This window comes from Drosophila santomea, chromosome 3R (genome assembly GCF_016746245.2).
Source record: "Drosophila santomea strain STO CAGO 1482 chromosome 3R, Prin_Dsan_1.1, whole genome shotgun sequence".
NCBI classification, from domain to species: domain Eukaryota; kingdom Metazoa; phylum Arthropoda; class Insecta; order Diptera; family Drosophilidae; genus Drosophila; species Drosophila santomea.
Window position 1 is genome coordinate 1,800,906 of NC_053019.2, and position 13,525 is coordinate 1,814,430.

At 39.8% G+C, this 13,525-nt stretch overlaps 1 protein-coding gene and 2 long non-coding RNA genes across 5 annotated transcripts; 1 reads left to right on the top strand and 2 right to left on the bottom strand.

The window, feature by feature from the left end:
- The first annotated feature begins 495 nt into the window (after window positions 1-495).
- LOC120451026 (egl nine homolog 1) lies at window positions 496-11,662 on the top strand. Of its 3 annotated transcripts, none has more exons than XM_039634354.2 (5): window positions 496-1,523; window positions 9,898-10,177; window positions 10,305-10,385; window positions 10,447-10,586; window positions 10,646-11,662. In XM_039634354.2, the coding sequence occupies exons 1-5, from the start codon at window positions 985-987 to the stop codon at window positions 11,022-11,024; spliced, it is 1,419 nt and encodes a 472-aa protein (XP_039490288.1). In that variant the 5' UTR covers window positions 496-984; the 3' UTR covers window positions 11,025-11,662. The 3 variants fall into 3 exon arrangements, with proteins under 3 accessions (XP_039490288.1, XP_039490290.1, XP_039490289.1); XM_039634356.2 differs by lacking the exon at window positions 496-1,523 and adding an exon at window positions 1,686-2,335; XM_039634355.2 differs by lacking the exon at window positions 496-1,523 and adding an exon at window positions 8,090-8,750.
- On the bottom strand, window positions 4,595-6,341 carry LOC120451030. Its single transcript, XR_005616338.2, has 3 exons — window positions 5,143-6,341; window positions 5,020-5,072; window positions 4,595-4,966 (listed from the first exon to the last, which is right to left on the bottom strand). It is a non-coding gene; the product is annotated as an uncharacterized LOC120451030 (long non-coding RNA).
- Window positions 9,277-9,899, bottom strand: LOC120451031. Its single transcript, XR_005616339.1, has 2 exons — window positions 9,758-9,899; window positions 9,277-9,688 (listed from the first exon to the last, which is right to left on the bottom strand). It is a non-coding gene; the product is annotated as an uncharacterized LOC120451031 (long non-coding RNA).
- Window positions 11,663-13,525: the final 1,863 nt, after the last annotated feature.

Genomic DNA, 13,525 nt, shown 5'->3' on the forward strand with positions numbered 1-13,525 from the left:
TTTATTTATTTTTTCGTTATTTAGATATGAATTCCAAAAAATAAAAATGTAAAAATGTAAAGAAAAGAAAGATCTAACTATCTATGTGCGACTTAAGTTTATAAAACTCAAAAAAGTATACAAAATATGCAATTAAAAAATTTGCTCCCCACTAAGTAAGGAATATCTCCACTCGCAGAATGCCGTGCTTATAGGCTTATGTAGGCCTAATTAAGTAATGATTCTGGAAGTCCCCACTTTTGGCATTTGCCAAGGCATTTGCCAAGGCATTTGCCGCCTTCTATCATGAACCGCTTTATTAACAATAAGAGGTCTGCGCAAACTCATCGCGCTAATTTGACGCACATTAAATGATAATAATAATGAAATAATAAGCTTTGATATCCGTTCCTAGAAATGGGTGGTATTTAAGTGTCGGTATAAAATTTTCACCACTAGCGTTATCGAAACCGATTGCCAGCCAGTAACAGTGCTGTACAACGATTACATTTAAATGGTTCCACTATGGGTATCGGTTGACGCCCATCGCTAAAAAATAGAAATTTTATTGCTGAGCTAAGAATTCTCCCTTTTCTGCACAGTGCGCTTACTTTTTTTATCAATTGGAGCCCAAGACAAAGCATTAAACAGTATTTAGGGTGAAAAGTTCCAACCTAAAAACGGCTTGCAAATTTGCATACTCGCAGGCAAAACCAACAACAACGCACTTATAGCTGCCCGTGCGTCTGTGTGTGTGCGTTGTGTGTTTTTTTTTTTTTGTTTATTTAGCTAATTCGGTGGCCTACGTGATTAAAATAACCTAACTGAAATGTTGGCTAAAACGTCCAAGTGCAGTAAATCGCATTGATAACAATTAGTTATAATCTGAGAGCGCGTGTGTGTGATTACCTCAGTGTCAGAAGGCGAGGTGGGGTAAACAAGCTGGGAGAGCTTACAAGGTTAAAATCGGTCATCGCCTTTGGCTCTCCTCTCCCACAAAATGCTATGAGCAGGGGTCGCGGAAAGGTCAGGGATTCAGTTAGCCATTCCGGCTCCCACTCCGGATCCAAATCGGCAATGGACCCGCCGCGCTGTTCCATTTGCAGCACTCAACAGCAGCTGCTGCGCTGCGCCAAGTGCAAGGCTGTCTATTACTGCTCCCCCGCCCACCAGCACCTCCATTGGCCCGACCACCGCACCGAGTGTCGCCTCCTGACCCGCCAAAAACTCAACAGTAGCAACAACAACAAGCAGCAGCAATTCCAGCCACTGGCACAAGTGGTGGCATCTGCTAATCTGGAGGGCAGCGGCGCCGGCGCCAACTGCTCCACCGCCCAGATGATGACGCCTGCCCACCAGGCGCAGAGTTGGCCCGCCGAAGTAGACAATCTGCTGAATCTCCTCGGACAGCCGGGCATCCAGGAGAAGGCGGCCGCAGCAGAAACGGAAGCTGGTCAAAGGCAGCAGCAGCAACACCATCATGGCGAAAAGAGCTCCAGCTATCAAATCGGACTTGCGGATGCCAGCTTCATGGGATCAGGAAGGTACGTATGTTAGATGTTTTAGTATAATATCAGACTGACACAAATACTTATCGGATAGTTCATATTTTCAGAGTTTACCATATTATTAGCACAGCAAGTCCCGAGCACGGCAAAGTTTAAACCAAGTGTCTCGCCATTGTCTCTAATCCGTAAATGAGAACATGTTTCTTTTCCCTCTTTGCTATCATCTTCTCTTTCTCTTGCGCGACCAGGCCTCACTCGACGATTATGGCTCTCCATTTTAGAGCTGGCAACACCGTAACGCAATTTTGTTACCTTCTAGGAATTGCAATGCAGCAGCGTTACTTAGCTACTCACCGCCAAATAATTCAACGGTTCTCAGAATTTTAATAATGCAAGGAGTGCATTGGCTTTTTCAGTTGACCCAGTTCCTTATTCTCAACTGCATACATAGATACCGCATGTACTGCAGCGTCTTGGTCTCGACCCTGTATGCCCGACATTTATCCAGCACCCAGTTCGATTCTGAGTCAAGGGAGTAGCTGACTTTTTCGAACTCATTACGGATGTCTCCCACTGGGATCTCTGCATTTGCTGGTCATCAATGATCAATTAGCGATTCCTCCGGTTTGGCTCCTCTATCCGATGCATCCGATGCTCCTCCAGCTTCTTCAAGCATGTCCATGCTGCATGGCAGCACTGTTGGCCATGGCCCGATTTCCTTGAGATACTGGGACAACGATCCTCCCAAGGTGCCAATCATATAAGCGCAGCCGCAAACCTCTACAATCCTAACAGGACACGGATGGCGATCGTACTCCAAGTTCGGGTTACCGATCCAAAGACTCCATGTATGTAATGAAATTAATGTACAATGTAATTACAATGTTACAATGTAATGTTACAATAGTATGAACATTTCAAGCAAAAAAAAGTAGCAAAATGTTAATCAGATATTGATGTCTTATGTTCAAAATCAGTTGGGGCATCATTCTTTGCATACTTGAAAACACCCAAACGACTCGGTAAGCTCAACAAAGCTGGCTACGGTATAATCGAATTTTTGAAATTTGATATCTGGAATCGTTTGCCCATCTTACGCCCATACTTGCAACCAATTAGTTCTTCAGAAATCAAAAAGTTGACTTTTTAAAATATTGTTTATTCGAACGTTGAACGTGCTTATCTGGTATTCAATCACCTATTATTTTAAATAATAACTAACCAACTAAAACAAACACCTCGATTAGAAAGCCGACCGTTTACTTAGAAGTTGCGTTTGCAATCAATTAACGATAAGCAGTTACGTGCCCACTCCAGAAAAACCACTCGAATCAAAAGCAAAACATCACAAAGATGATGACATATCGCTCATATGTGGTTGCAGTTTATGGCTTTTGTGATCCTTAAGCTTTTTAGCACCTAATTTATTTGTTGTTGACATACAGCGTGTACCATCTAAAAAGGTTATATAACGCAAAGCAGAAGTTTGGAAACACTCATTGAACATAATTATCTGATGTTACCACGTTTGCGTGCTTACTCAAATAGTTTTAAAACTCTCACAATCGGCTTTGATTGTCTGGGTAGACTAGTATAACAGTAAAGGTTATTTTTATACCCGTTACTCGTAGAGTAAAAGGGTATACTAGATTCGTTGAAAAGTATGTAACAGCCAGAAGGAAGCGTTTCCGACCATATAAAGTATATATATTCTTGATCAGGATCAATAGCCGAGTCGATTTGACCATGTCCGTCTGTCCGTCCGTCTGTCTGTCCGTATGAACGTCGAGATCTCAGGAACTACAAAAGCTAGAAAGTTGAGATTAAGCATACAGACTCCAGGGACATAGATGCAGCGCAAGTTTGTCGAATCATGCTGATACGCCCACAAACCGCCAAAAACTGTCAGTGTAGAAGACTCTCCTTCGCACTATCACTAGCTGAGTAACGGGTATCAGATAGTCGGGGAACTCGACTATAGCGTTCTCTCTTGTTTTCTTTTCGAATAGTGAAAATATTAGTATTCCCCGTTTTCGGAACTGCTGTTGAAACACATACAGATCATTATTGTGCTATGGGTGTTCAATACAATTGGGAACTTGGAAAGCACTCATTAGAAGACAAACACTAATATCAATATCTAAAATAAATTAATATCAGAACAATTCACCAATCTGTCCCGAGATGGCAGCTCTCAAGTCGAGTATTAACCTTTGGAATTACGTGCCCAGCCGCATAGTGCATATGGCGCCCATGCCCGATCTAAAAGCACTTGTAATCGCAGTCGGCGACGCATTCTTCCGGGCGGAGTGTGCTGACTTTGTAATTATTCTGTTGCGCAGTTTGTTGCGTCTAAAGTTTTGATACTCGCTTATTTATTTTTGCTTTGCACCGGCATTAACAAATACAACAAAAATGAACTGCACACATCGGAAGAAATATAGAAATTTTTCGTAATTTTAGCTCTTAGCCAATTTGGCTTATGACTCAGCCTCAATAACAATGTTTAGTTAAATGTTGTGCTCTTGGTTGGGCAGTAGCCAATAAGTGAAACATTTATGAATCTTATATATTTTTTTTCTACTGGTATCCTTCATAATTTTGGTTTACTGTCCTAAATCGGTTTCGTCAGGTGCAGTGTAGCCGCTTTGTTTTCTACCTTCTTATCGCCAGAAGTGGGTGGTCCGTTCCGCAGGGAGGTCCGGAGCGATTTGCCTACGTGCCGGGTATACGCAAGCGGATCGTTTAAATCGTGTTATCAAAGTTAAGCGCTTGACTTAGCTCATGGATTTCAATCTGCGGCGGGATTTGTTGTTCTTTATCAAACAATTAGCGCAGTCAGCCCGACGTATTCTCATTTTGAGGGGCTTGCAAAATTCCGGCATTGTTTATAAATTTGCTGGTCTGCCTGTCAAGCAACTCTCTGGGGAAAAACAAACAATACTGTTGCGCATTTAATCCATTCTCAGGTGGTTATATTTGCTCTAGGACTTTATAATTTGGTTAATATTGAAGCGGAGTTCGTTCAACTTAGAGCTTAGTTGCGTATTTTTCAGTCGTTTTTGAACTTTCTTGGATGTTTAATGTAGTTTTTAATGAAGGTGAAAGTATTTTCCAGTATAAATCTAATCAAGTTTACTCAGATCGAAATAAATTCTGTCGATTATCCATTTATCCAAGAAAGAACCTTTTTTTGCAATTTCTTCCATCTATGTACATACATATGTACATCTGTATGTGATCCAGTTCCAATTGCGTGGAAAGTATTGCCTTTAGTCTCCCGAAGCGAGCCAGAGCGAGCTATATACATACGTAGGCAGACGCACGTCACCAAGGTCGCCCAGCTGGTTCTCCGCCCACTAAAAGGGCTGGTGTGGTACACGTGCCGCAGTCGACGTTGTCGCACGTAATACATTACAGACGAAACGGGCGCCAATCGATCATTACAATGTACACGGAAATATGTATGTATGCATGCCCTTAAAGAAATCAGTTTAGTGGCCATAGTGCTTGTGGGAGTGAAAAAGCATACATTATGAACTCCTCGCGCAGAAGCTAACTTATGGTCTTATGGTTGTTGCGATGCTAAGGGTAGAACCAAAAAATAAAGTATAGAAAGAAATGAAAATAGAAGGGTCATTATTTTATAACATACTTCTGATCTTAACTTTAATCGTCACCAATTGCATAACTGATTTAACACGTCTTTGTCGACTTTATATTGGTTTTAGCAAGTTTTCAGATTTTAGAGAAGTTTATTTATTTCATGGTGAATTGAAAGGTCTCCCCATTTTCTCAGTGTGCACTTTGTTTGGCATCGACTTTGAACTGGGCCGTTGACCCAATTGTGTGGTTTTTGTACATTCGCCTAGCTTCCGCCGTTCTGTAGATCATCTTTCTTAGTGTGTCTTTAAATCATTTTTAGCAGATATTTGTATCAACCTATTTAAATATCTATAGTATCTCTGACCTTCTCGCACTCCCTTAGCTGGCGACCTTCTCTTTCTGACTCACTTGGCTATCGCATTAACGCTTGTGCGTGTGGCTTCTTTGCGTTTGTGTGTGTCGCTCGCATGTGCGTGTGCCAATTGGGCATTGGTATGTGTGCTGGGCTACGTGACGATTGTTGCGCTTGTCTTTCTGCCTTATTGTTTGCTTTTCCGCTTGCATTTGCTTTGCATTGGCAGAGTGTGTTTGAACTCTCTTGAAGGGCAAGCGGGACGAGTAGCTTCCCTCGCTTCCTGGAACCTTGCGAGTATCGGATCCTCTAATTTGCTCGTAAAGCATGGCTTTTAGCTATCTGCAGCTGCCTTTTAACTATGTACGTACATACGAATTTTCCTAATTTTTCGTTATTTGCTCACACCTTGAAGGTGCTGCTTATCGCCTCTAGCGACTGCTTCTCCTCCGATTTTTTAGCTGCTTCCCAGGCTCTGGGAGGCGGTTAGAGAATAGCTGAAGCAAATGAACTTAGATTAAAGCTTTTTCTACTGGTCTGGATGTTATCGTATTAAATGATTGTATTCTAAAATCCTAAGATTTACAATATATGGGCGGAATGGGGACATAAAATTAAAAAAGGGGTGACAAGTATAATGATTGTATATTCCATTTGAAACCAATAAACTAACTAACAAATACTGGCTTAGTTTTAAGCTATTAATAAAAATTTAATATATAGTTACCTTTCCCAATTCTCAACCGTCTTTTTAAAACATCGAGGGGTATTGCATGCAAATACATACAGTTGCGAAAAAAATAATAGCACCACCATACCTTTTTTTGTTATCGATCAAATAAATTAAGGTTAAGGTACCGATAGAACCAAATACTGATTTTTCGCATAATGCTAGATATTTTCCCATCCAAAAATGAAAAAAAAATTTGAATTGTTCATACCTTCATTTTTATAATTTTTTTTGGGCGGCAAGGTCTAAAATGAGGCGAAAACAAAAATAGCACCACTATCGGTTTTTTCAAATAATCAATAATAATCGAAGGATTGCTTTGGTAAAAAGCATGTGGTTATGAAACTTGACACTTGTTCTATTATTTCGAAAACGATTTTTAAAAAATTTCCTTAAAAAAATCATTAAAATGGGACGTGGAAAGCACTGTACTGAAGAAAAACTTGACTTGATCAAAAAACTCATTTCTGAAGGAAAATCTTTTAGAAATATTGGCCAAATCCTTCAATGCTCAAACAAAATTATAGGAAATGTAATCACCTACAACGAGAATCCCGAAAAACGTGGGAAAAAACAATCATTGGGCACCCATCTCTTCAAAAGGCTAGTGCCCGAGAGCAAGAAGGATCCATTTAAAGCTCCTACCGAACTGAAAAAGGATCTCAACATATCCGCAACAGTGCAAACAGTTCACACATGTCTAAGGGAACATGGTTTAAAAGGCTGTAGTCCAAGGAAAGGTCCTTTTTTTAAATGGGAGACACATACCCAAACGCATTAAGTTCGTCAAGGAACATTTAAATTGGCCCTGCGAAAGATGGACGAACTTTTTATTGTCAGATGACAGCAAGGTGGTTTTTTTTGGTGGCAATGGATCTTTATCGAATGTAAGGCGCCCTAGGAACACCGAATATAAGCCAAACGACACAGTAGAAGCAATTAAACACGGCGGATCCGGTGTAATGGTATGGGCATGTTTTTCTTACTATGGAGTTGGACCAATACATTGGATAAAAACCATAATGGATCAGCATGTGTATGTGGATATTTTGGAGACGGTGATGCTACCCTTTGCTGAATATGATATGCCGCTAAAATGGGTCTTCCAACAAGACAATGACCCCAAGCATACCAGCAGGAAAGCCAAGGAATGGTTCCAAAATAAATCAGTTCATGTTCTGGAGTGGCCTGCGCAGTCGCCAGACCTCAATCCCATCGAAAACCTTTGGTCGGATATTAAAAAGGCAGTTGCAGCTTTTAAGCCAACTAATAACGAAAGCCTATGGACCGTGATTATGGAGTCCTGGAGCAATATAACCCAAACGGTGCAGACCTGGTTGACTCCATGCCAAAGCGTTGCGCAGCTGTTATTGCTAATAAAGGATACACTACCAAATACTAAATTAATGGATCGCGTAGTTTAATATACAATCACTTGTTATTAATGAATTGTTACTGTTAAGTTTATATTTTATGTTTAAAGCATTTTTATGAAGTGGTGCTATTATTTTTTTCGCCTTTTTGTCATTTTCATAAAGTTCCTTAAATAAGTTAAGAATTCATAGAACAATTGTGATTTTTTTTATTTTCTAAAAAGTGAATTGTTTAACCTTTCTAAAAAGGTATTTCAGATCCTTTTAAACCCAAAATTGTAGATAGGAGACTTATTCAAAGTTTTACTGGGCAAGTGGTGCTATTTTTTTTTTCGCAGCTGTATGTATTAATTTAATTGATGGAACGTTAACTACATTTGCGGTAAACAAAAGGTAAATCGAGCACTTGTATACTATTTTTGGCCATAAAATAGCTAGATTCATTTCACCAGCTCTCAAAACTCTCTGGCTCTTTCTTTTGTTACAATCGATATCCGGCGAGAGCAACCTGCGGTGCTCCCGCATTAGAGGGCCTCTATATCGCATTCGGAAAACGAACGGCGACGAGTGCGGTTCGTTTTAGCTGCTTCAAATTTTCACTTATGTATATTAGTTAACCGAAGCTGACCGATAAACAAACGTGACTAACTGTGCATAAGCCAAGGCAAATCAAAACAAACATCTGCTAGTGAAACAACGCAAAAATTAAAATACGTATATAGGCAGCTGGCCCCAACAAATGCAAACTGCAATTATTCGTACCTGCCCACCAACACGACTGCACCAATATACGATATAGCCGCCGGTATCCCTCTAACTTGCTCTCTTTCCCTCTTGTAATCGAGACTCCCATTTGCATAAAAGTCGCGGGTAATTTCAGTTTCTTCAGTTGTGCGTGAACTTCTTGAAAACCCCTTTGTAGAAAAGCCACCAATTCGGAGTATCGAAAAGGGATTATGGAACAATTTAAATGCTAGAAATTTAATTCACTACCCTTTCTCTGCTCAACAACGACCGAGACCTCTGTGAAGATACAAAAATATTCTTCAGACTTAAGAAATTCTTGTGATAACAGTGAAAAGCAAGCTGACTAATCAGGACAAAATGATAACCTCCACGACCACAGACTATAAAAACTTCTTTAAACACTCTGCACATCCTGCCAATGCTGAGCAGTACTTTCGGGAACTTCTGGACAAGCGGTAATGATCTTTGAAATATTGAAATAAAGTTTCTAAGGAACAAATGTATAATGAGGCTGGAATTTATGGGAGCCACTAGCGAAAGAAATAATAGTTGCCACATGATAGTTAAGGATATTATTATTTATTTTCCTTAGGTAATCAAATTTAAATTAGTTAAGTTTAAATTTGAATAATACTTTTTTTAGTTATAGGGCTAATAAAAACGGTTTTTGTAAAAAAAAACTTTTCAATACTCATTGTATAATATTTTAAAAACCCTACAAACCTGCTTATAAATGCACATATTGGTTAATGGTTGTGTTTGTCTTGGCTGAAATCGCCGCACATGCTTGATACATTTAAATCTAAGGTCACAAACTTTTCTTAGAATAACTGCTTTTCGCGCTGAGTATCAATTATTTTTTCTTCTGGATTATACACCTCTTATAAACTGTTAATTATCATTTGCATTAGCCTGGACACTGCGAATGTCAATAAAACCAGTTAAGATCTTTGTGATCTTCAATGTCGTCTTTCGTGTATCTTAAGCTTTAGACATATATTGATTTGGAATTCGTATATTAATACATTGGTGAGACCGAACTTGATTTCTTGCGTTGGGTGCTCAAAGTTCTTTCCTTTCCCATTGCGGGATTCCTAAAAATATTTTTATTTTTGCAACAACGATTTGACTTTATGCTTTAATTTAGCCTGTGTGTTTTTTTCGAAATGTGTAGTTTTGCTTTGCTTATCCAGAATTTCGTGATAGTCTGGGACAATCGGCGGGGTGGGTCAGTTTACTTTTGGATGGCCTACGTGACTGGGACGGATCCACCGACATGTATGAAAATATTGGTTTTATGGGCGCATCATAAAAAGGTCGTAAAATTGTATGCATTGCAGTACCAGTTTCTCAAATGCCTGTAAAAAAGCTTAAGCGCTATTGAACTTTTGTGCTAAAAATAGCGAAGAAAAGCGTCTAGGTTAATTAGATGCAGGGGTTTCCCCAAGGTGACCTTACTCACATCGGCATCTCTAATTCTTTTACAGATTATCGGCCTTGAATACTTAATATACTTTTTTCACTTCGTCTCTCTACTAAAAGGGAACGTAATTGAAATGCTTGGACTGACTTAATATCTATTTTTCCTTCCGATTTTTACAGTGAGCGCCGCTATGAGGATCTGTGCCGCAACATCATCAGCGACATGAACCAGTATGGCCTGTCCGTTGTGGACGACTTCTTGGGCATGGAGACGGGTCTGAAGATCCTCAACGAGGTTCGAAGCATGTATAACGCAGGAGCCTTCCAAGATGGACAAGTGGTGACCAACCAGACGACCGATGTTCCCGCGGTGCGCGGTGACAAGATCCGAGGCGATAAGATTAAGTGGGTTGGTGGCAATGAGCCGGGCTGCAGCAATGTTTGGTATTTGACCAATCAGGTGAGCAACGAAAAAAAAATACTACTTACTCGTGCTTACTTAAGTCAGAAAGCAGCTACAACAGCTGATTTTTTTTTATTATTTACTCTGAATGCCGAAATATGTCTAATCTAATTTTTCTTTTCAGATTGACTCTGTGGTGTACCGTGTAAATACGATAAAGGATAATGGCATTTTGGGCAACTACCACATCAGGGAGCGCACGAGGGTAAGCGTAAGCGGAGGAAATACAATTGGGAAAAAGCTGATATATGATTCCTTAATCTTAGGCAATGGTCGCCTGTTATCCAGGATCTGGAACTCACTACGTCATGCATGTAGACAATCCTCAAAAGGATGGTCGCGTTATAACGGCCATATACTACCTGAATATAAACTGGGATGCGCGGGAAAGTGGCGGCATTCTGCGGTAGGATTAATCAACTTATCTGTGCCTTGAACATCAACCTAACTCTTATCTATGAACAGAATTCGACCAACACCGGGAACCACAGTGGCGGATATTGAGCCCAAGTTTGATCGCCTGATATTCTTCTGGTCCGACATTCGAAATCCCCACGAAGTGCAGCCCGCTCACCGTACCCGCTATGCCATCACCGTTTGGTATTTCGATGCCAAGGAGCGCGAGGAGGCCCTAATTAGGGCCAAGCTGGAAAACAGCAAGACGAACAATCTGGTAGCTCAAGTCAAAGCCCAACGGACTGAACCAGACTCCACCACCACACCACCTGCAGCCATAGCTTCATCCTCACCCAGTCTACCGGCTAGCATGTCCACGGGAACAGGAGCGCTGAACGCGAATGTGTCGAGTAATTCCTGCGCCACCAGCAACGAAATATGCACGTAACCCAAGCCAGCAGCTCAGCTATAGGGCAACCAAAAAGTGTAAATTATTTCCAACCAAACACACATGTATAAAGCTAGTTAAAAACTATTTATAGCGTCGTACAGGACGCAGCGCCAACCCCGCATTGCGAAAGTTATTCAAAGCTCCTTTAATCGTTAAGCCTCCTAGTTTATTCTCTAAGTCGTTCCCTTAGTCATTCTCGCATTAACCATTAGCTTACTGCCATGTCAGCGTCCGAGTTGGTTGTTTATTAATTTTACGTTGTTGCATCTTTGTCAGGACCTTTTGCCTAGCTCATTCTTAGTTTTTGGCTGCCAAAGTATTATACCTAAAAAGAAGTTAACTAGATGCAATCACATATGCAACTGTCGCGACGCTCATTGCATCTTATCTCAAAATTATTTAAAAAGCTAGTAAATCGTGTGGAAATGCGGTTACTGGCTACCAATAAGTCTTTAGACTCTTATGCATCTTGTTAGGCATATTCTTGATATCGTTTACAAATAATAACAAACCGAAAAAAATGTTGCTCCGTAACACGTTCTCTTGTTATTTGTAAATCATGAAATAAGTATATCTATGACATATACATATTGTATGTGTATTTTTTATATTAAACAAAAGCCTATGCTAATAAATCACGTGTGTCCTACCTTTTTTGTATATGGTTGGAGAGGTTTAGATTTTAAAAGGCGTTTAATTTGGTGCACGTCTTAAAGTTAAAAGTCGAGTCTTAAATACAACATCTTTAAAACTGGTCCACTCATATTTTCGCACATATACATTTTTTTTGTATTATGGTTTCTTTAATGAAATGTACATACGTATATACATACACCGCCAAAAAGACGTCTTTTGAAAATTTTGTTCTAAGCAAAAGCTTGAATGTAAAAAACTTTAAAAAACTTTTACATACTTACTTTTTTGATTAGTCATGTAAATTTATAACGATTTCTCCCCCCTTTTCTTACACCGACAAACTGCCCAAAACCTAACCTAACCTATACCCGTAGAGCAAAAGGGTATACTAGATATAATTTAGAATTAGAAAGTTAAGATTCAGTAAGCAGACTCCAGAGATATACACGCCGCGCAAGTTTGTTGACCCATTTTGCCTAACGCACTATGGGAAATTTTACTACTTTTTCTGGCGTAAATTAATAACTACAGAACGGTTGGTTTTTTTTTGTATGGGGTTAAACTAGTCCATATCTTTAATGGTACCAAAAATTGTGTGTGCCCGCAAACCGCCCAAAACTGCCGCGCCCACACTTTTAAAAAATGTTTCGGTTTTATACCCGTTACTTGTACAGTAAAAGGGTATACTAGATTCGTTGAAAAGTATGTAACAGGCAGAAAGAAGCGTTTCCGACCATATAAAGTATATATATTCTTGATCAGGATCAATAGCCGAATCGATCTGGCCATGTCCGTCCGTCTCTCCGTTCGTCTGTCTGTCCGTATGAACATAGAGATCTCAGGAACTATAAAAGCTAGAATGTTGAGATTAGGCATACAGACTCCAGAGACAGACGCAGCGCAAGTTTTTTGATTCATGTTGCCACACCCACAAATTTTTTGCCACGCCCACTCTAACAAACCGCAAAAAACTGTCAGTATGGAAATTTCTCCTTTGCACTTCCACTAGCTAAGTAACTGTTATCAGAGAAATACACATCATTTGTGATATCTGGTAAATAATAATACACAAACCCCTGATAAACGAATAATAAAATTGAACCCCTGCTAACTGACATTTTCTCAGTCATTAATTTATTATTATCTATTTATTTCTAATGCTCTAATGAAACCGACATATATACTTGTCTGTTAACCCGAACCCTTTTTATTAGGATATGTGACGATTACTGCAGCTTCGGAGCTGATGTAAGTGGGAATCCGAACTTGTGAGCTGCGACCGAGGAATTCGACGCTGTGGCTGGGTACTTAAAAATCAAGAGAGATCATAGGGCATAGGGCATCTGGAAATGATCTAAGGAAATAAGGCACTCACACTTGATTTATAGATGCTAAACCTATTAAGAGATCAAAACATTGCAGTCACTTATAGGTATTTGGCGTCAGTTGGAATAAGAGATGGTTATTAAAATATTTAAGCCCTTATATACTTACCAAATTACTTCAATAGTTATACCCGTTACTCGTAGAGTAAAAGGGTATACTAGATTCGTTGAAAAGTATGTAACAGGCAGAAGGAAGCGTTTCCGACCATATAAATATACATATTCTTGATCAGGATCAATAGCCGAGTTGATATGGTCATGTCCGTCTGTCCGTCCGTATGAACGCTGAGATATCAGGAACTACAAAAGATAGAAAGTTGAGATTAAGCATACAGACTCCAGAGTAACAGACGCAGCGCAAATTTCTCGATTCATGTTGCCACGCCCACTCTAACGCCCACAAACCGCCCAAAACTGCCACGCCCACACTTTTAAAAAATTTTTTGATATTTTTTCATTTCTGTATTGGTCTTGTAA